This window comes from Gopherus flavomarginatus, chromosome 3, assembly GCF_025201925.1.
Source record: "Gopherus flavomarginatus isolate rGopFla2 chromosome 3, rGopFla2.mat.asm, whole genome shotgun sequence".
NCBI classification, from domain to species: Eukaryota; Metazoa; Chordata; order Testudines; family Testudinidae; genus Gopherus; species Gopherus flavomarginatus.
In genome coordinates, this window is record NC_066619.1 from 94,147,905 (window position 1) to 94,171,299 (window position 23,395).

At 46.4% G+C, this 23,395-nt stretch overlaps 3 protein-coding genes across 10 annotated transcripts in view; 1 reads left to right on the forward strand and 2 right to left on the reverse strand.

Annotated features, from left to right (window-relative positions):
• The window catches only part of LOC127046791 (uncharacterized), a 541,802-nt gene that overhangs the window by 375,005 nt on the left and 143,402 nt on the right, over positions 1-23,395 (reverse strand). The window lies entirely within an intron of this gene.
• LOC127046786 (uncharacterized) overlaps positions 1-23,395 on the reverse strand; it is a 396,910-nt gene that overhangs the window by 210,856 nt on the left and 162,659 nt on the right. The gene's annotated exons all lie outside the window — the stretch shown is intronic.
• The window catches only part of RFX3 (regulatory factor X3), a 253,853-nt gene that overhangs the window by 143,062 nt on the left and 87,396 nt on the right, over positions 1-23,395 (forward strand). For all 8 annotated transcript variants that reach the window (XM_050944281.1, XM_050944275.1, XM_050944277.1 and 5 more), the window contains one exon: positions 18,617-18,714. In XM_050944281.1, the coding sequence (XP_050800238.1) occupies positions 18,617-18,714 (98 nt within the window). The remainder of the gene's footprint in view (positions 1-18,616; positions 18,715-23,395) is intronic.

Sequence of the window (23,395 nt, forward strand, 5' to 3'; positions counted from 1 at the left end):
GCCCACCCGCTCCTCAGTTCCTTCTTACCGCCGTGTCGGTCGTTGGAACTGTGGAGCGCGGCATAGCTGTCCTCCACGTCCCTAGCTCTCCTTGTTATCTCTCGTTATTGTTATAGTTGTTAGTTAGATCGTTAAGTATAGTTAGTAAGTAATTAAGTGTAAATAGTGTTGTAGATAGTTGTTCGCCGGGGGCTGTAGCCCTTCCCGGCACCCGGCACCGGGCTCATGCCTGGTTCGCCGGGCTTTAAGCAGTGTGCGGCCTGTAAGAAGCCTATGCCTACCAGCGACCCCCACGACGCGTGCCTGAAGTGCCTGGGGGAATCGCACAGATCGGACAAGTGCCGCATCTGCAAGGCTTTTAAGCCCAGGACAAAAAAGGAGAGAGACCAAAGACTCCGGACTCTCCTCATGGAGGCGGCACTTGACCCGGCGGCTTCGCAGGCCGTGATCTCGGCGCCGGCACCGGATCGCACCGGCACCGGGAAGACTCCCCGGCACCGACCTTTTCCGGCACTGGGTGCAGAGCCGAGACCGTTAGCGTCTGCTACTCCAGCCAGGCAGACCCGACTGGAGCGCCCAGCCTCGACATCGGCCGCGGCGCCGCCGGCACCGTCGACTCCGGGCCCGGCGGGTCCGTCGAGTCCGGTGCCGCCAAGCTCCCCCATAAGATCTGGGGTTGAGATATTGGTCCCATCCACGCCGGAGACCTTCGCCTCGGCATGGGACCTTATTGCCTTGACGGAGCCTACTCAGCTGCCACCCCCGGTACCTCTGGTGCGGGTCGCATCTAGAGGCAAGCCCATGATGTCGGCACCGTCTCGGGACTCGCGCTCGCGGTCCAGGTCCCGACGTCACGGCAGGTCAAGATCCCATCGCCGCTCGCAGTCCCGGCACCGCTCCCCTCGGCAGTACCGGTCGCACTCGCGGCACCGATCGACCTCCAGACGGTCGCGGTCTGACTCCAGCCGCCGATACCGGCACCGTGACTCCAGGAGCCAGTCTCGCCGTCACTCACCGCACCGGTCGACCTCCCGGCACCGAGCTGGTGGCAGGTCCCGGTCCCAGTCGACCTCCCGGCACCGCGTCGGTGGCAGGTCCCGGTCCCGATCCCGGCACCGAAGCAGCGGCCGGTCCCGGTCCCGATCCCGGCACCGAGACAGAACCCGGTCCCGGTCCCGATCCCGGCACCGCTATGACTCCCGGTACCGATCCCCGGCACCGAGAACATCTTCGCTGCCGTCCCGCGCAGACCCTTACCAGCCAGGATCGGCCCCGCCGTGGCCTTCTAGGCAGCCGTCGGTGTCTTCGCAAACGGACAGCGGGTATGCGCTGGGCACCGACCGGCAGGCGGCGCTCTTTCAAGACCCGCCGCAACAGGACCAAGGCCCGCAGCAGTGGAGGTTTTGGACCCCATGGGCATACCATCAAGCCCAGGGCCCCCAACAGCTTCCTGCTAGGCCTGCGACGGCGGAGCACAGGGTGCCGGAGGCCTCGTTGTCTCGCCCCCCTCCCTCCCCGGATGGAGAGGAAGGGTCCAAGCAGCAAGACTCCGCTCTGGCTCCTGAGGCAGAGGCGAGGGCCGAGGGGGACCCCCCATTGGACACTTTCTTGCCGGGGCTCTCCTCATCCTCCTCCCCTGATGAAGCGGTGGCTGGCACCTCCTCCAGTAGCCCCCCCCCCCCCCGCTGGATCTCAGGGCACACCAAGACTTCCTTAGGCGAGTAGCTCAGAATCTGAGCCTGCAAGCCGAGGAGGTCTCGGAGATCGAGGATCCGATTGTCACCATCCTCTCGTCGGATGCTCCCACCAGGGTCGCCCTACCCTTCATAAGGACGATCCAGGCCAACGCCAATACTATCTGGCAGTCACCGGCCTCCATCCCCCCTACGGCGAGGGGCGTCGAGAGGAAGTACATGGCCCCCTCTAAAGGCTATGAGTACCTCCATGTCCACCCGACACCGTGTTCCCTGGTGGTACAGTCGGTGAATGACAGGGAGCGTCATGGGCAGGAAGCTCCAGCCCCCAAATCCAGGGAGGCCAGGCGTATGGACCTCCTTGGACGCAAAGTCTACTCGGCTGGGGCACTGCAGCTCAGGGTTTCGAACCAACAAGCCCTGCTCAGTAGGTACGCGTTCAACTCATGGGTGGCAGCGGACAAATTTAAAGAGCTGCTGCCGCAAGACGCCCGCCAAGAATTTGCGGCCATCCTAGATGAGGGCAAGAAGGTTGCGCGTACATCGTTGCAAGCTTCTTTGGACGCTGCAGACTCGGCTGCCCGCACCCTCGCCTCGGGGGTAACGATGCGCCGTATCTCCTGGCTGCAGGTCTCTGGCCTTCCTCCGGAGCTCCAACATACCATCCAGGACCTCCCGTTCGAAGGCCAGGGCCTGTTTTCGGAAAAGACAGACCCCAGACTTAAGAGTCTAAAGGACAATCGGGTCATTATGCGCTCCCTCGGGATGCACACGCCGGGAACGCAGCGCAGACCCTTCCGGCCACAGCAGCAACAGCAGCGCAGGCCATACCCCCAGTTCCGCCAACGGCAGGACCTCAATAGGCGCCGTGGCAGGAATGGAAGGCGTAGGCATTCGGGGAACCAAGGGGGGCAGAATCAAGGCTCCTCTAAGCCCCCGCCTGGACCCAAGCCTTCATTTTGAAGGTGCGCCCGAGGGCGCAGTAACAGTTTCCCCCACGGATCCTTCCCCCCCGTTTTCCAACCGCCTTTCGCTTTTTCCTCCCGGCGTGGACCCAAATAACATCGGACCGCTGGGTCTTACGCACGGTGCAGACGGGATACCGCCTGCAGTTTATATCATTTCCTCCTTCCCGCCCCCCTTCCTCATCCCTCTTCAGGGACCCCTCTCACGAGCAATTCCTTCGGCAGGAGGTACAGACGCTCCTCAGCAAAGGAGCTATAGAGGCGGTTCCGGAAAACGAGAAAGGCAAGGGGTTTTATTCCCGCTACTTTCTGATCCCCAAGGCCAAGGGAGGCCTCAGGCCTATCCTCGACCTGCGAGAGCTCAACAAATACCTGGTGAAGTTGAAGATCCGCATGGTATCCCTGGGGACCATTATCCCATCCCTGGATCCGGGAGACTGGTACGCCGCCCTCGACATGCAGGACGCTTATTTTCACATTGCCATTTGGCCACACCACAGACGTTTCCTTCGTTTCGTGGTGGGCCCCCTTCACTACCAATTTGCAGTCCTCCCATTTGGCCTTTCTGCGGCCCCGAGGGTATTTACAAAATGCATGGCAGTCGTTGTGGCACATCTTCGGCGCAGTCGTATCCACGTGTTCCCTTACCTAGACGATTGGTTAATTCGGGGCACGTCGGAACTGCAAGTTTGCAGCCACGTCCGCGTGATCACCGGCCTGTTTGCTACCTTGGGCCTCATGATCAACATGGACAAGTCCACCCTGATCCCCACGCAGAGGGTGGAGTTCATCGGGGCCGTCCTGGACGCCACCGTGGCCAGGGCTCTTCTACCGTTGCCGAGGTTCCAGGCATTGTCGGCGATCGTTCAACGACTGCGGGCAGCCCCCTTGACATCAGTGCGGACATGTCTAACCCTGTTAGGCCACATGGCAGCATGCACGTTTGTGACCGGTTATGCTCGGCTCCGCATTAGGCCCCTCCAGTTGTGGTTCATCGAACATTAGCGGCCGGCAAGGCAGCCGCTAGACATGCTGATCACAATCCCCCAGGGGGTGTTAGATTCTCTCGACTGGTGGCTAGACCAGTCCGTAGTGTGTGCGGGGCTCCCTTTCCACCCACCTCAGCCCTCGGTGTCCCTGACAACGGATGCCTCAGATCTCGGCTGGGGGGCCCACCTGGGAACCCTGAGAACGCAGGGCCTGTGGTCCCCGCAGGAGGTGAGGTTGCACATCAACATGCGGGAGTTGAGAGCGGTCCGCCTTGCTTGTCAAAGGTTCTGTCACCAGCTTCGAGGTCGTTGTGTCGCGGTGTTTACCGACAACACGACGACCATGTACTATATCAACAAGCAGGGCGGCACCAGATCCTCTCCCCTGTGTCACGAGGCGATGCGACTCTGGGACTCTTGTGTAGCCCACTCCATTCACCTCATGGCTTCCTTCCTCCCCGGAGTACGGAACACGCTGGCGGATCGCTTGAGCAGATCCTTCCTATCGCACGAGTGGTCCCTTCGCCCGGACGTCGCCCTTTCCATCTTCCAGAGGTGGGGTTATCCCCGTGTGGACCTCTTCGCGTCCGGGGGGAACAAGAAGTGCCAGGCGTTCTGCTCCTTTCAGGGCAGGGAGCCCGGGTCGATAGCGGATGCCTTCCTTATTCCATGGACGACCCACTTGTACTACGCGTTTCCCCCGTTTCCTCTGGTTCACAGGGTCCTTCTGAAGGTGCGCAGGGACAGGGCTCGCGTGATCATGGTAGCCCCGGCGTGGCCCAGGCAACATTGGTACCCCATGCTGCTGGACCTGGCCATAGCCGACCCAGTTCCCCTGCCCCTTCACCCGGACCTGATTACCCAGGAGCACGGGACTCTCTGTCACCCGGACCTGCAGTCGCTGCACCTAGCGGCGTGGTTCCTGCGTGGCTGACCGGCTCTGAACTGCGCTGCTCCACACCGGTGCGGGAGGTGCTTTTGGGCAGCAGGAAGCCTTCCACGAGAGCGACATACTCGGCCAAGTGGAAGCGTTTCTCCTGTTGGTGCGTGGAGAGAGGTCTCCGCTCTATGGAAGTTTCGGTGGCCAATATCTTAGACTACGTTTGGTCCCTCAAACAACAGGGTCTGGCGATATCATCCCTGCGGGTCCACCTGGCAGCTATCTCCACCTTTCACCCCGGTGGGGATGGTCGCTCTGTTTTTTCTCACCCAACGGTGTCTAGATTCCTTAAGGGGCTGGAACGTTTATACCCTAACGTCCGACTCCCTGCTCCAACCTGGGATCTTAACCTGGTGTTGTCTCGGCTCATGGGGCCCCTCTTTGAGCCGTTAGCTACTTGCTCCCTACTTTATCTCTCTTGGAAGACTGCCTTTTTAGTAGCTATCACCTCAGCTAGGCGGGTGTCGGAACTCCGGGCTCTTGTGGTAGACCCCCCGTATACAGTCTTCCACAAAGATAAGGTGCAGCTGAGGCCACACCCTGCCTTTCTCCCCAAGGTAGTCTCGACCTTCCACATCAACCAAGAGATATTCCTTCCGGTTTTTTTCCCGAAACCTCACTCTTCAGGCAGGGAGCAGCAGCTCCACTCGCTTGATGTCCGTAGGGCTCTCGCGTTCTATGTGGAGAGGACCAAACCCTTCCGCAAATCCCCCCAGCTTTTCGTGGCGGTAGCGGACCGCATGAAGGGGCTCCCTATCTCCTCCCAGAGGTTATCCTCATGGATAACGTCCTGTATCAGGACCTGCTATGACTTGGCCCACGTCCCTACGGGCCGTGTGACTGCGCATTCTACCAGGGCGCAGGCGTCGTCGCTGGCTTTCCTCGCCCGTGTGCCCATCCAGGAAATCTGTCGGGCAGCGACCTGGTCATCAGTCCACACCTTTGCTTCCCACTACGCCCTGGTCCAGCAGTCAAGAGAGGACGCGGCCTTTGGATCTGCAGTGCTCCATGCCGCTACTTCTCACTCCGACCCCACCGCCTAGGTATGGCTTGGGATTCACCTAACTGGAATGGATGTGAGCAATCACTCGAAGAAGAAAAGACGGTTACTCACCTTTGTAACTGTTGTTCTTCGAGATGTGTTGCTCACATCCATTCCACACCCGCCCTCCTTCCCCACTGTCGGAGTAGCCGGCAAGAAGGAACTGAGGAGCGGGTGGGCCGGCAGGGGTATATATCGAGCGCCATGGCGGCGCCACTCCAGGGGGCGACCTGCCGGCCCACTGGAGTTGCTAGGGTAAAAAGTTTCCGACGAACGTGCACGCGCGGCGCGCACACCTAACTGGAATGGATGTGAGCAACACATCTCGAAGAACAACAGTTACAAAGGTGAGTAACCGTCTTTTCTTAAGTTCTGTATAAGCCTACAAAGTGTGGTGGACTACCTTTCCCTAATTTGTCTTATCATGCGTCACAATTAAAAGATGTGATCAACTGGGTTAACAATAGACAGTGATTCTCAAACTTTTCTGCTGGTGACCCCTTTCACATAGCAAGCCTCTGAGTGTGATCCCTTGATAAATTAAAAACACTTCTAAATATATTTAACACCATTATAAATGCTGGATGCAAAGCAGGGTTTGGGGTAGAGGCTGACACCTCATGACCCCCCATATAATAACCTCACGACCCCCTGAGGGGTCCTGACCCCTAGTTTGAGAACCCCTGTAATGGACAGTCCAAACACTAGGTAAAACTTGAAGAAGACTGGAACCCCAGATGTTCATAGCTATTCATAGTAATTGTTGGTTTAAAATGAAATTTAGGTCACTAGAAATAATAATAAAAAAAATCACCTGTTCATCCAGATTACCTTAGCAGCTTTGAATAAATTTTCTAAACTCCTGTCGGTCAGGCTCTTTCCCTTAGCTACTTTCATTAATAATCAGGAATTTATCTCTTTTAACGGTCAAAGTGACTATTTGTTGTGGGTAAGAACTGAGATTAATCAATTGGGAGAGCTGTTCCTAATTTGAAATCACAGTGTAACAGGGCTTCCACTTACTGAGTGCCATCCCATGGCCACAGCTCCCCCTAGAGTGCCCTCCCTCAGCTTTCTCACTCCTGGGCCCTTTATGAGCTTTACACAACCCTTCTTATGTGTAGAACCATTCGCCACTTGTGGCTGGTTTAATGACCACGAACAGTTCCACCTAGTACTTAATGTCTCAAAAATAAAGTTCAGCAATGCAACCCAAGAGTTCACAGCTATTTCTGGCTCTTATGCTACCCATACAGAGCTCTTCTGCTGCCAGCATCTGTTCTTCACAGGGTTACCACTTATAGCCGTTTCTTTCTGGAGCTCAGCCTTCAGGCTCTAGCTTCCTTCTACTATCTTCTCCCTTATTCTGAGTGAGAAGGCTATCTATATGCTGCCCTCCTCTAGAGAGCGCTTCTAAATTGACTGGAAGAGAAGAGAGCCTTTCCCCACCCTACAGTACAGTGCTCCGGAGGTCCTAGTCCCCTAAAGGTATGGTGTCCTGTCCTCTGCCACCCAATCCATCTTCTAATTCCCCAGGACTGCTTCCTCTCTTCAAAGCCGTTTCCTGGGTCTTTGTTTCAGCTTCCTGGAAATGGGGTCGTCTGGCCCCATCTATTCTTAAAGGGCCAGTATATCCCAGTACCAAGGGATATGTAATAATATAAAAATCCTGTGTTTTTAATATTTACAAATGAAATAGTTTATTGTGGAATTTGGATACAAGTTGGCCCTATCTAGACCTTTAACTACATTTGAGGAGTTTACAACAATTTTTGACTGTGTCAAAAGCCTTTCTAACATTCAGATATATCACAGCTATTGCTTCTCCCTTATTCACAAGACTTCTTACCCTGTCAAAGGATATTAGGTTGGTTTGACATGCTTTGTTCTTGAAAAATCCATGTTGATTATTATTTATCACCTTATCTTTCTTACAAATCAATGTTTTTATTTGCTTCATTATCTTTCTGGGTATCAAAGTTCAGCTGACTGGTCTATAATTTCCTGGGTTGTGCTTATTCCCTTTTTTGTAGATAGGTACTATATTTGCCCTTTTCCAGTCCTCTGGGATCTTTCCCATCCTCCTGTTCTCTGAGATAATTGCTAATCACTCAGACGTCTTTTCAGCCAGTTCCTTAAGTATTCTAGGATGTATTTCATCAGTCCCTGCTGTCTTGAAGACATTTAATATATCTAAGAAATTCTCAACTTGTTCTTTCCCTATGTTAGCCTCAGATCCTACTCCATTTATACTGATGTTCACTATGTTAGTCATCTGATCACTGAAAACCTTTTTGGTGAAAGCTGAAACAAAAAAAGCGTTTAACACTTTGGCCATGGCTGCCTGTTCATAGAATCAAATAAATGTTGGGCTGGAAGGGACCTTGAAAAGTCATCAAGTCCAGTCCCCTGCACTGTGGCAGGACCAAGTAAAGCTAGACCATCCCTGACTGGTGTTTGTCCAAACTGTTTTTAAAACTTCCAATGATGGGGACTCTGCGACCTCCCTTGGAAGCCTGTTATAGAGTTTAACTACCCTTATAGTTAGATTTTCCTAATATCTAACCTAAATCTCCCTTGCTGCAGATTAAGCCCATTACTTCTTGTCTTACCTTCAGTGGACATGGAGACCAACTGATCACTGTCCTCTTTATAACAACCCTTAACATATTTGAAGGGTGATATCAGGTCCCCCCTCAATCTTCTTTTCTCAAGACTGAACATGCCTATTTATTTTAACCTTTCCACATAGGTCAGATTTTCTAAACCTTTTGACATTTTTGTTACTCTCCTCTGGACTCTTTCCAATTTGCCCACATCTTTCCTAAATTGTGGTGCTCAGAATTGGACGTAGTACTCCAGCAGGGCCTCACCAATGCTGAGTAGAGTGGGACAATTACTTCCTGTGTCTTACATACAATCCTCCTGTTAATACACCCCAGAATCGTATTAGCCTTTTTTGCAACTGCATCACATTGACAACGCATATTCAGTTTGTGCCACTTCAAGAGCCAGATCCTTTTCAGCAGTACTAGCACCTAGACAGTTATTTACATTTTGTAGTTGCACATTTGATTTTTCCTTCCTAAGTGACGTACTTCACATTTTACTTTATTGAATTCCATCTTGTTCAATTCAGACGAATTCTCTAATTTGTCAAGCTCATTTTGAATTTTAAACCTATCTTTCAAAGTGCTTGCAGCCCTCCCAGTTTGGTGTCATCTGCAGATTTTATAAGCATGCTCTCCATTATTGCAGTTATTAATGAAAATATTGAATAGTACTGGACCCAGGACTGAACCCTGTGTGGTCCCACTAGATATGCCCTCCCAATTTGACAACAAACCATTGATAACTACTCTTTGAGTGCGGTCTTTCAACCGGTTGTGCACCCATCTTATTGCAATTTCATCGAGACCACATGACCCTAGTTTGCTTATGAGAATGTCCTGAGACCCTGTTTCTGTTTTCTGTAATTTCTTTCCCTCATTGAGTAGTGGTCCTATCCTGTCTTTGGACTTCCTTTTGCTTCTAAAGTATTTTTAAAATGTTTTCTTGTTACCCTTCATGTCTCTAGCTAGCTTAATCTTGTGTGCCTGGGCCTTTCTAATTTTGCTCCTGCCTGCTTGTGTTGTTCATTTATATTCACCCTTCTTAATTTGACCTAGTTTCCACTTTTTGTATGACTCTATTTTGAGTTTCAGGTCATTGAAGATTGCCTGAGTAAGCCAGGATGATCTCTTACCATGCTTCCTATCTTTTCTATGCCTTGGTATAGTTTGCTCTTGTGACTTTAATGATGTCTCTCTAAAAAGCTGCCAAGTCTCCTGAATTTTTTTCCCTTAAATTTGCTTCCCATGGGATCTTACCTATCAGTTCTCTGAGTTTGGTAGTTTCTTTGAAGATAGGACAGCCTTAACTTACACACTTAGTGTGTTTGTGTATTAACATACCTGTAAATATTGGGTTTTCTTAGGAATTTATGGGGTTTTTTTCAGGTCTGGATCCTATCTTCTTTTTCTGTTTTTCTCCTGTTTGTATATAACCCTTTTCTAGTATTAAGACTGCTATAAATTGTAACTTTTAGTATCCGTTTTCTAATATGTAATGGAGACTTTTTATTTGAACAACAGTAGTACTATAGAGAAGGATGAAATAAAGTATAATGTGGTCTTTGAAGGACCTCTCAATAGTAATGAGGGCTCCAGAGAGATGCTTTTAGAACTAGTAAACATAAACACTACAAATGAAGGTTAATAAGACGGCATGAAAAAACTAATTTATTTTGTTCTCCTTTGAAAAGATTCACAAAATTGAATTATGCAGTTGACCACACAGGGAATGAAAGTCATTAAATGTCTGTTTAGAGAGAGAAGAAGAGCTTGGTCCTGCACAGTAGAGATGTGAAGTTTTGTGTATATATAAGTGCAAGATAAAATGATGAGTAGAACAGGGAGCACATTGGACCCAATCTGGCAACAATGTGTGCTGCAGTGGGCTGCCAAATTATTCTTGCCTAATAGTGAAAATAAGGCTAAAAAAGAAAGGATGTAGCTAAGTGCTACAGAAGTATGCTAAGGAATTTGTTTAATTCCATGTTTCCTCAGACATGTCCATTTTTCACTCATATGCTTCCCCAATTTTATTTTGCACTGTTAAGTATAAGGGAGCAAATATAGAAGGGATTGGCACTAGCTCCTACTTCAGGCATCATATTACACAAGCAATTAGAGGGGCTGAGTTAAAATAGATCATGTAATCTATCTAGAGAGAAACATCCATCCACCAACATTTGAACAAATCTTCATATTCATCTCAGAGCACAGCCACAGCATGCAGAAAGGATTGTGAGGCTGTATGATTGAGACAGAGATGCACGCTTCTATTAATCAAAATTGGGACCTAGTGTAAAATCATGTGCAAAACATAATCATGAACTGATATCAGTCATTTACATGGATGAATGTGGACTAAGAATATTGCAGTATATGTTGTTTCTGTGATGTCTACCAAAAGCAATCCAGACTAAGGGGCGGAGGGTCGTTAGCTCAGTGGTTTGAGCATTGGCCTGCTAAACCCAGGGTTGTGAGTTTAATCTTTGAGGTGGCCATTTAGGGAACTGGGGTAAAAATCTGTCTGGGGATTGGTCCTGCTTTGAGCAGGGGGTTGGACTAGATGACCTCCTGAGGTCCCTTCCAACCCTGATATTCTATGATTCTAATGAAGATATTAAGAATGATTCTGAAATCTGAGAAGGAAAAAAAATGCATATCCAGCATTATTTATAGGCATGGCAGTTGATATTTTTTAAACTGTTTATAAATAAGAACATAAGAGTGGCATTACTGGGTCAGAACAAAGATCCATCTAGCCCAGTATCCTGTCTTCCAACAGTGGCCAATGCCAGGTGCCCCAGAGGGAATGAACAGAATACGTAATCATCAAGTGTTCCATCCCCTGTTGCCCATTCCCAGCTTCTGGCAAACAGAGGCTAGGGACACTATCCCGGTTAATAGCCATTGATGAATCTATCCTCCATTAACTTATCTAGTTCTTTTTTGAACCCTCTTATAGTCTTGGTCTTCACAACAGTCTCTGGCAAAGAGTTCCACATTGTGTGAAAAAATACTTCCTTTTGTTTGTTTTAAACCTGCTGCCTATTAATTTCATTAGGTGACCCCTAGTTCTTGAGTTAGGAGAAGGAGTAAATAACACTTCCTTATTTACTTCTCCATACCAGTCATGATTTTATAGATCTCAATCATATCCCTTCTTAGTCGTCTCTTGTCTAGGCTGAAAAGTCCCAGTTTTATTAATTTCTCTTCATACGGCAGCTGTTCCATACCCCTAATAATTTTTTTTTCCCTTTTCTGAACCTTTTCCAATTCCAATATATCTTTTTTGAGATGCGGCGACCGTACCTGCACTCAATATTCAGGATGTGGGTGTACCATGGATTTATATAGAGGCAATATGATATTTTCTGTCTCATTATCTATCCCTTTCTTAATGATTCTCAACATTGTTAGCTTTTTTGACTGCCACTGCACATTGAGTGGATGTTTTCAGAGTGTTTTCACTATCCACAGTGACTCCAAGATCTCTTTCTTGAGTGCCAGTAGCTAATTTAGACCCCATCATTTTATTTCTATAGTTGGGATTATGTCTTCCAATGTGCATTATTTTGCATTTATCAGCCTTTAATTTCATCTTCCATTTTGTTGCCCAGTCACCCAGCTTATTTTACCCTATTTATCGTATCCTATTTCTCTAATGTTTCTTTCTTAGTGGGTTTAATACAAATACATTTCATTTGAAATTCAAAGTTCTCTGTTATGCAATATTTCATTTTTATAGTTCAAGACAATTTCTATTTTTGAATTGAATATTTTTATTCACTTTATTTTTGTTGACAAACATTTACATTCACATACTGTATAAATTAGTGTTCCATTTGTTCCTCTCGGGCAGCATATTTTACTCAAGCATGTAGTTTGTTTTGGTATTGTTTTCTTCTGCAAATAATAATAAAAATAATCACTAAAAAGCTACATCAAAATAAGCATTCATTCTGCCTCTCATTCCATTGGGGGAACACTGATTACTTACTCCTTCTCTTCTTCCAGTTACTCCAGGCTGGAAACAACCTTCTTTGACAAGAAGAGTCAAAGAAATCTACTGTTAGAACCTTGTTAACTTCATTTGCTTCCTGTGCCAACTAGTTTATTTCCTGTCTTCTGGCATGGCAGTTCCGACAGCTCACCTGACTATAATACCAGTTTTAGAGCTTGAACATTATCAGAATGTTATAAATGTTTCAGTATCTTGTGTAACTTACGCCTCAATAGCTGGTTGCTCTTATACTGTCACTGGGGTGACCAGATGTTAAGGAGAAAATATTGGGACCGCCACAGGGGGGTGCTTTTTTTTTTTTTTACACTCACCCATCCAGGAGTTCGGGGGCAATTCAACAGAGAGCCCTTCAGTCGGAGACGATCTTCGGCGGTATTTCAGTGGGGGGTAATGAACCTTGCCACCAAAGGCAGAAGCACTCGCTGCCGAAGACCAGGAAACAAAATATCGGGACAAATGGTGTCCCGACCGTACTCTGGTCGGGATGTGGGACAAACTCCTCAAAATCGGGACAGTCCTGATTTTTTCGGGATGTATGGTCACCCCAACTGTGACATAGGCAGGAAGACCAATCAGACAGTTTGAGATTTAAAGGGCCTCTGGTGGACACTCTCTCTGAGCCCCCCAGTCTCTGTTCTACCTCACAAGCAAACAGACCACACTGTTAATTTTTTGTTAATCATTTAAATAAAAGTTGTCAGGCAAAAATGACATATAAAACAGAAGAGGATAGGAAAGAAAAAAAATTTCCATAGTGCTACAGTCTTACACTGAAAATGGTGATGAGTTTTTCCTCAGGCCAAATTCTCCTCAATGAATTGGGCCCCTATATCTTTGAGGCAATATCTGATCTCCTTCACCTCCCGTCTCTAAATAGAGAGATGAATCCTACTCTATCTAAGGCTATGTCTGCACTACATCTCACTGGTGGCAGCATGTAGGATATATGTAGCTACAGGCCACAATGCAAATTCCTGCTGTGTCCACGCTGTGGGTTTGGCTACACTTGCAGCTGTACAGCACTGGGAGTTACAGCTGTCTTCGTACAGCTGTGTAGGGAAAGCGCTGCAGTGTGGCCACACTGACAGCTACCAGCGCTGCAGTGTGGCCACATTTGCAACATTTGCAGCGGTGTTGGGAATGGTGCATTATGGGCAGCTATCCTAGCGTTCAAGTGGCTGCAACGTGCTTTTCAAAAGAGGGGAGTGGGGTAGAGTGTGACAGGGAGTGTGGGGGAGAGAGAGACTGTGGATTTTTGGAGCCGACACTGTGTCAGCTCCCTGCCTTGCAAGTTCCGACCCCTTCCCCCACCCCTCTCATTCACTAAATGCAAATAGCTGCCTTTGTTTTTTTTCCTCACAGACCAGATAAGCAGCTGCTCCAAAATGGACCCCCCACCTTCCAGGCCACTTCTCTCCTCAAGCAAACACTAGCTGTAGACATTCATCCCCCTGCCTGCCTCTGCTCAAGCAAACATTAGCTGTGTTTGTTTTTTAGATAAGCAGCTCCAAGAGCCCTGAGTTCACACAAAACAAAGAGAGGCATCACAACAAAACAGAGTGTTATCTTTACTTAAAAGCATTATGGGAAGGTTCTGGAGGTCAGTTACAGCATAGTAAGATTAATTACTGTTTACACTGGCACCCCAGTGCTGCAAGAGCAGAGATGTTCTCTTTATTCCTCTCCTCGAAGTGGAGTACAACCAGCGCTGTAGCCAGGGAGATACAGCGCTGTATGTGCCTTGCCAGTGTGGACGGGGAGTAAGTTACAGCACTGTAAAGCCACCACCAGCGCTGTAACTCTCAAGTGTAGCCAAGCCCTGTAACTGCATGTGTTGGTGAAAGGCTCTGGCAGTGAGGAAAAGCTTCAGTAGCTCCCTACTGTTGGAACCTTTCACTACGGTGAGGAAAGCCTCTGATTGGGGGGAGGAGAGGAGATTCTTTAGAGGGGGAAGGCTCCAAGAGCACGGAGCTGCCAGAGCCTTTCCCTGTTGAGAGAGTCTTTTCCTGTGGAGGGTCAAGGCTCCAGCAGCAGGGAGGCAGCAGGACACTACACTGCAAAATATAGCTGTGTAGACAGGCTTGGGCAAGTAACGAGTATATAGAATAGGTACTTGCATATATACCCGCACCCTTCAGGAGTTTCTTTACTCCACCCATCTAAGCAATGTCTCACTGGCTACACTGATGTTTATACCCAGACTAGGGGGCTAGATAGGTATGCATTCTACACACAGCCAAAAGAAGTGTGCGGTGAAAATGAACCTTAAGAAGGTGTGCCCATTCTCAAGAGTATCAGAGGGGTAACCGTGTTAGTCTGGATCTGTAAAAAGCAACAGGTGAGTCCTGTGGCACCTTAAAGACTAACAGATGTATAGGAGCATGAATACCCACTTCATCAGACGCATGTAATGGAATTCCAGAGGCAGGTACAACCGCATTTGCTCCAAACCCTCAGGCAGAGACCAACACCTACAAGATCTTCACTGAGCATTCTCAAAACTACGATATCTGCATGAGGAAATAAGGAAACAAATCAGTAGAGCCAGATGTGTACCCAGAAGACTCCTGGTACAAGAGAAGCCCAAGATAGAAACCAACAGAACTCCACTGGCCATCACCTACAGTCCTCAGCTTAAACCTCTCCAACGCATCATCACTGTTCTACAACCCATCCTGGACAATGATCTCTCCCTTTCACAGACTTTGGGAGGCAGGCCAGTCCTCGCCCACATACAACCTGCCAACCTTAAGCATATTCTCACCAGCAACCACACACTGCACCATAACAACTCTAACTCAGGAACCAATCCATGCAACAAACCTTGATGCCCACTCTGCCCACATATCTACACTAGTGACGCCGTCACAGGATCTAACCAGATCAGCTACATCATCACTGGTTCATTCACCTGCACGTCCACCAATGCTATATAAGCCATCATTTGCCAGCAGTGCCTCTCTGCTATGTACATCGACCAAACTGGACAGTCCCTACGTAAAAGGATAAATGGACACAAATCACATATTAAGAATGGCAATATGCAAAAACCTGTAGGAGAACACTTCAGCCTCCTTGGCCACACAATAGCAGATGTAAAGGTAGCCATCTTACAGCAAAAAAGCTTCAGAACCAGACTTCAAAGAGAAACTGCTGAGCTTCAGTTCATTTGCAAATTTGACACCATCAGATCAGGATTAAACAAAGACTGTGAATGGCTAGCCAACTACAAAAGCAGTTTCTCCTCCCTTGGTTTTCACACCTCAGCTGCTAGAAGAGGGCCTCACCCTCCCTGACTGAACTAACCTCGTTATCTCCAGACTGAGTCTTGCCTGTATATTTATACCTGCCTCTGGAAATTTCCATTACATGCGTCTGACGAAGTGGGTATTCACCCACGAAAGCTTATGCTCCAATACATCTGTTAGTCTTTAAGGTACCACAGGCCTCATTGTTGCTTTTTACATTCTCAAGAGGTTTAACATAGATTTGGCTTTGGTAGTGAATGAACTTTTTCTAACTGAAAAAGTCATATGCTTCCTTATAAATATATAATTTAAAATAGAATATAGCTTGATTATTTAACAAGGCTTAACACTTCTTTAAAGTGGTTTTCTTCAAGACAGAATTTTCCAAAACAAAGGCCATCACAAAGGCTTTTTAGCTATGTTATTTCTAACTTATCACCATAAAGAGACCATTTAAGTATCTTGGTTATAGAAAGTCATGGTTTTTCCCTAAAAATGTGTTGGATCCAGCTCTAAATTCAGTTTTGAATGAAGTTTTTCTTAAACTTCAAAAATAAAACCTGTTTGGGAGTTACCTGATCTTTTACATTTTCTCCTCAAATGCTTATACAGAATATATGCAGTTCTACCAGTGTGGCTGGGTGTGTTTTTCTATAGTAGTATCAAGTCTCTAATATTGGCTCTGTGTGTGGTTGTTTTTCTATAGTGGTATCAAGTCGCTAATATTGACCCAGCAAGGAACCTTTTATTTTCTGAAGGCTTCATTGAGAGCTTACAACTCTGAACAACTGATTTTCAGACTCTGGATGTCACTCAACTGTCATTTCCAGCTGCCATGAAACCTTCTAGTTACAACATTTTGAACTCTTAACAGGGTTTCATTATATTTTTTAAATAAGTCAACATACATCCTCCCACCTTTATTCTGAAGCATGCTCTCTGGCAAGGTGGCAAAGGAGGTAGAGCATTATCTGTTGCTTTTTATTCATACTGCTGCAAGGATTTTTATACTTCAGCATATTGAATTAATAAACAAGCTGTAGGAGTGCCAGAATGTATAATTTTTTTTAAAAGTCATATTTATCCTGCTACAATTTTTTTATTTAAAATATGGATGAAACTATGGAACTTGTCTTTCTTCTTAAATCTCAGATTACAGAACTTGTTTATATGATTCACACAGGGAGAAAAAAATCCTTAAAAACAGACGTTATTTTTGAAAACTATTATATTCTTCTGTCACTTATTGTGTGAAACAAATTGCAAATTGCAAATTTTGATGGCTTATGAAACATATTGGCACGTTTGAAGGTTGAAAAGTGTGCTTTCAGGACTGACTCAAAGCCTGTTGAAATTAATCTCATAGACTTCACTGATCAAATTCCACCAATGCTTGTAGAGCAATTATGATTTGGGTTAACAATTTAGGATAAGATAGAGGGCACAGGAATTCAAGGAGGATGAAAACATCACTAGGTTTGAATACTCTTGAACAGAGATTTTTGTGCGATGCAATAATTTGTATTACCTCTTTTCATGCACAAAATCTGCTTTGAACGCAAGTAATAAGACAATTTTTCTTGGATTATATAGTGGTCTCATCATTTCTCTTCTTTACTGATCTCCCTTTTATAAGGCCAATGATTAGTTGGAGAGTAAACATATTCAGCCTTGTCTTGTCATATGTTAAGAAATCACCTTTACCACTTGATTAAATTTTTTTGAAAAATAATAGGTCAGGTATTCTTTCCAAAAGAACAGGCTGTGCAAGAGCAGTACTGTCTTTGTATAAATGGTTCACAAAGGATATATTTCACAAAACTTCTGGCGGTAAGTACTAATTAATCTAACCTTCAGAAAGGGTCATGTCAAAAACCTCAATTTTTTTCTATCAAACTTTAGCAGCAATATTTAAGTTTGAGATTGTTTTCAGAATCTAGGCTTTATAGTCAATATGGGGAAGAGTTCCTATAAATCTGTCACAAAATCTCTTTTCTAAATGAATGAGTCAGTACCAGAAAAGAGAGAGTAGAAAAAATCTGTTATAGTCAGAATTTTGCAGAGATAGTCAGGATGATAGGGATGTTCTAATTGAGAAGTTCTGAAAGAGTCCTTCCTGATGAGCCACAGAATGAAATGAGAACCATGCTAGAGGGGGATTGGAGTGTTGGGAGGCCTTAAGGCATATTCTGCCAGGTCCAAGGCTGCCTGACAACAGCATGTCTAAGAAATATTTCTGTCACTGAGATAGGAAGGTTGCTATCTGAAGTTCAATTCATAAAAAAATTTATGCAACATTTACTTTTTTGACTTGGGTTCTAGATATAGAGTGGAACTGTGTTCTGAGCCCACTGAAGTAGGTGACACCTGGGGCAATGGAGTGCAAAGGTGGGTTTAAGTGGGGAAACTCTGCTTTCAATACTCAGAGAAAGGCTTTATTTGTACTGGGTGTTTTGATATAGTTACACTAGTTTCACAGCATTCATGTAAAAAGTGATGTACACGTATGCAGCTTACCCCAATTAGAAACTTAGATATATCACACTAATAAAGGCCAGTTTTTACACCAGTGCATCACATCTATACTAGGGATTTATACCAGCCCAGCTACATTAGTGTAGCTGCATTGGAGCAAAAATCTAGGGTAGACAAGGCCAAAGGAAACTTACTTACCTAGGAAATGTAATGCTTAGAATAGATGAACAGCATCAACCCACACTTGTCATCCACTTTCCCTAGTTCTCTTGAGAGTAGATTATGATTTAAATAGAAAGGAACTGGATTGAGTTCCAGGAGGCTGCTGTTGTGAAGGAGCAAATATATATGGTCCACTGTTTTCCAGGTGGTTCTGACTTTGTCACTGAGAGTACGTGCACTCCGAAGAGTGTGGCTCTGAGATGTCAGTATCATAATGTGGTGATTGCAGTCCTGTCCCACAGCTGTTACATTCTCTATTGTTTAATAACTGTTAGAACAGACATGTGCCCCAACTATTTCATATTGCTTAGTAACCATTAGAACCATTTAGCACTGGACATTCTTTTTGCAAAATTCCATGTCCCATAAAGTTCCTGATGGTTTTTTGTTTTTGTTTTATTTTTACAGGTACAGCAGGTGCAGACTGTGCAGCAGGTACAGCATGTCTACCCAGCACAGGTGCAGTATGTGGAGGGAAGTGACACAGTCTACACAAATGGAGCTATGTAAGTTTATTAATTGCAATTTCCATACTTGGCAGGATGTGTGGTTAAATACACATCTCTAATGACATCTTATTGGTTTCAGTTTTGTAAGTGAATGAGAGAAATTCAGTGGTTAAAAGCTTGTTCCTTATAGTGTCATTTGAAATATTCTTGGGAGAAAATAGGAGATGAATCCACATCATTTAAATATTTTCAGATAGAACTTTTGCCTTAAAATTAATACATTTATTTCTGAATGGTATATTTCTGCAACTGTTTTAGTTGGATGTACATCTACAGTATTCTGTCATATTTTTTAACCTTTAGTTTTATGGGTAAGTTTAAATCCTAGCCATAGAAAGGATTATCTAACTTTGCAATAAAGTGACCATATCATAAAAAAAGACTCATGTTGTGGGCCACGTCCCCTTCCATTTATAATCCTACTTGCAATTACACTATCTCCCTGTGGCACCTACAACAATTACTTGTGTTTTTACTGTGTTTAAGGAGATGTGTTCTTTCCCTTGCAGGAGGAAAATAAGAGTCACATTGTCTCAATTAGCTCTACATGGTCCCCTTCTCCAGTTATCTTCCTCTTCCATCTGTGTTGTGGTGTGAGTGCATTTAGGAGCAAGGAGCACAGAGAAGCAAGTGTGGTGTCAGCAAAGATTTATTTATTGATAATCCAAAAGTGACACAGCAGAATCAGCTTTACTTCCTGGTGTAGCGACTCTTCTGAAGTTAACTCTTTTAGTGCCTTCCAGCACAACTTGGTCTTCCTCTCTTCCTATGCCTGTTCCCGTCTCCCAGTGACCCACTGCACATACTGCCTGGCTGCTTGTTTTCCTTCTCTCTTGCACATATTACTCAGTTATCTATTCTATTCTAGGCTGGGCTGGTAGCACTGCCTGTTAAGATTGCCCAGCTCCGCCAATTATAAGACCCTATTTTCAGTTTCTTATCACTTTGCCAAACTTTAACCATTTGGGCTGAAATTTTGTGTTGGGTGTTTGCCTTGGGCTAAATTAGTCTGAAAAGTTTCAAGTAGAACAGTTCAGTTATTATACATTGTTTTGTCCATCTGAAAAAATTCTGACTCTCTTTCCTTTGAAACGCCCTAGCGCCCCCATAATCCTTTGAAAAATTGCATGTCACACATGCTCAGTAAAGACATCTTAGATTTTAGTAGCTATATTTCCCAAAGATTCTGTCTTCAATGGGCATGCTGCAACCCAGGGCTGAACAGAACGCCCACTGCAATTGCTGTTCTGGATTGCTACAGGGTATGCTGTGTGTGGGATCAGAACTGAGAGCAATGAGTCTCTTTCTCCTCTGCTCTCAGTGACTGTCTTGCTGGGCTCAAGCAGCATGGATGAAGAAGCTGCCTGATTTGAATGCAGAGGGAAGAAAAGCCAACCCTGAGAAGGGGTGGCAATGAGAGTAGATTGGGACAAGGAACCTGTGGGGTGGAAACTGGGACTGCAAGCTGGCTGTGGGAGAGAGGGAAACTGGGACTGGCTGAGCAAGGACGCTGGGACTGGGGTCCAGGGGAGAGTGGGACTGGCTGAGCCAGAGAGTGGGACTGGCTGGGCATGACTACTGGAGCTGGGGGAGCGAGGGACTGGGAGCCAGTAGATAGCCAGGAGAAAGATCAGATGAAGAGCCAGGGGACCTGATTGGGATTGACTGGGCAGTGCGACTGAGACAAGGGACTAGGAGGAGGCACTAAGGTTGGATGAGGAGCCTGGGGAGAGAGATTGCCATTTGGAGCCAGTGGGCACAGGGAGCATGGATGAACCACTAGAGGCCAGGACGGAGGGAGTTCAGATGAGGAGCCACGGGGGACAGGCAGGTCTGGGCCTGGCTGAGCAAAGAGACTGGGGACAAGGAGTTCGGGGTAGAGAAGAACTGGAAATGGATGGGCAAGGAGGCTGGGACTGGAATGAGAAGCCTGAGCAGTGGAGACTGGGACTGGATAGGTAAGGGTAGTGGGACTGGATATGGAGCCAGAGATGGGGAAGAAACAAGATTGGGACAGGGTCAATTTGGAAGGGATGGAGCAGAAGGGCTCATGCTTGAGGAAATGGGCAGAAAAGTCTGCCTGTTACAGTACATTCTCCTCTGGAGCCTGGAATGGAACCCAAGATTCTTCTTTATGTCAGTGTAAATCCCAGTGTAGTTGTGCATGCGTTCTGTGCTCATGAGATTGTAGTCTTTTGAATAGCAGCAGCATCCCTTGAGACCGTTCATGCACCCTGTGCCTCCTTGTGCTCCCATGGGAGGACATAAAAGCTGGACCAGCTGTGTATTTTCCATAGTTCCCTCTTACCATCTGTGGCAGTGAAATGTAATCCGGTGATGTCCAACCTGCTTTTCCCTTTTCGCAGATATAGTGCCAAACATTGTTTAAATCTTCTCCAGTTATCTTCCACATTTCTAGAGAACTTCACATCTGGTGAGGCTTTTGTGTAAGAGGCTGGCCAAGACAGCAAAGTCTGCTGCAGGTCTTTTGTAGTAGAAGGCCAAGCCTAGGAAAGTGTGCACTTTGGTTACATACCAAAAAACAGGCCATGCTCTGACATATCCACCTTCTCTGGATCTGGGCCTACTCCCTCCATAGAGATCATGTGCCCCAAATATGTCACCTCGCTAAAGAAAAAGCTGACACTTAGTGGCCTTAACTTTCAGATTGGCACCTTTCAATTTCTTGAGTACTGATTTCAGTTTCTGCAGATGTTCTTCCAAAGTTTGGCCTATCACAGTGATCTCATCCTGGTACACCAGGTAGGATGTTCTCTGCAAGTCTGCTGACACGATATCCATGAGCCTCTGGAATGTACCTAGCACATTACACAGACCAAATGGCAGCATGCTGAGCTCAATAAATCCCTGCTTGGTGCACAATGCTGTTTTAGCGTTATCTTCTGGATACACCTGCATTGACCAGTACCCAGGTCAAGGGTGGAGAACCATCAGTCTTTAACCAGGCAATCCAATGTGTTGTCAGTGTGGAGCAAGGGATAGGCATCTTTAACAGCTGCATCATTGTCTATGATAATCCCTACAGACCCACACACCTCCATGTTTCTTCCACACCAACATCACTGAAGCAGCCCACAGGCTCACAGAGAGCCTAATGGGCCCACTCTCCTCCATTTCTTTCAACCTATTGCTTGAACTTCTGCTGAAAATGGATGGGGATCCTTCCACTAGTTTGTTTGATAGGTCTGGCATTCCCAGAACTGATACAATACTTTATTAACCCAGGGCATCCCAGATGGTGGGTCACCATGACTAAATATAATTGCATATTCTAACAAAACTTCCTGTACTGTTCACATCTGTTCAAGCTTCAGACTGTGTTATTTAAACTTGAACTCAAGTCCTAACTTTTCTGCATCTCACTGGGCCTTTCTTCCCAGCCTTTTGTTGCCTTGTCCCTAATCTGGTTTCAGTTTCCTCACATCAGCTGGGGTCTTGGTTTTGTGATCTTCCTGCAGGACCAGCATGATACGCGACCAATGGCTTTGTTGACATGTTGGCTAGCCACACCAGCTCCTACCAGTTGATTGTCCAGTGAGGAGCTCCAGCCTATTTGAAGGTTAGGGCTCAATCAGACCGCCTTCATCATCTTGGCACCAACCCTTTGATCTGCCTGGGATAATCATCTCAATTTTAGAGGTGCCATCAGATTTTTTTTCTATCACCACTCCACACACTTCCACATGGCCATCTGTAGTGAACAGGGAAAATCACCTTCCCAACAGTGAATGGGAACAGTTGGTGAAATTCACAATAGCATGGTATTTCTTCAGGAAGTCAGTCCCAATCAGGCATACTGAGTGCCATCTTTTACCAAAAGGAATTCACAGGTTAGTTGTAAAGCCTGGAGCTTGACGACTGTGTGCCGCATTCCCAGAACTTGAAGCATTACTCTGTTATCCACCCTGACAGCTAATTTATAGGTTTGATGACTCCTCTCAGTGACAGTGGTATGTGCAATGGTTACCTGGGCATTGGAGTCTAGGAGAGATTGGCACTGTATTTCTCTGATTTTCCCTTCCAGATAGTATCCAGCCCTACTGCACCAGCAATCACCACCTTCTTCTTTGAAACTTTTTTTAGTATCAATGTCCTGTGCTTCCTTGTACTCTGGTTCAAGAACATAAAAGGGCATAGCAGCCACAACCCTCCCACAGTTCCCTCTTACCATCTGTGGCAGCAAGAGAGAACTTAGACTGTGTCTAATCTCTGCTGCCAGCTGTCAAATATACCTCCCCCACTACCAAGACTTACTCTGCCAGAGCTCAAGCAACGTCCTTGGCCTGTTTCAGAAATGTTCCAGTATCTGAACTCTGCCAGGCAGCTAGGTGGAGCAGTCTGCTCACATTTGTAAAACACTGTGCACTGCACTTGACTGGTAGATCCAATACCAGATTCAGGAGAGCAGTACTCCCATCCTTGTTTGACTAATGCATCTGGTGTTCTTCGTGCCTGCCATCCTGAAGAGGATGCTCTGTGCCAGCCGTCTACAGTGGAATCCATGATGACACATTCACAAAGAAAGAATGGTTAATCTATAGAAACTGTGTCTTTGAGATATTGTAGTCAGTATGGATCCCCCAGTCCATCCTTCTTCTCTGCCGTAAGAGTCCTCAGAGAACATGGGCTTCAAAACAGGGGAACTTTTTTTTAATTA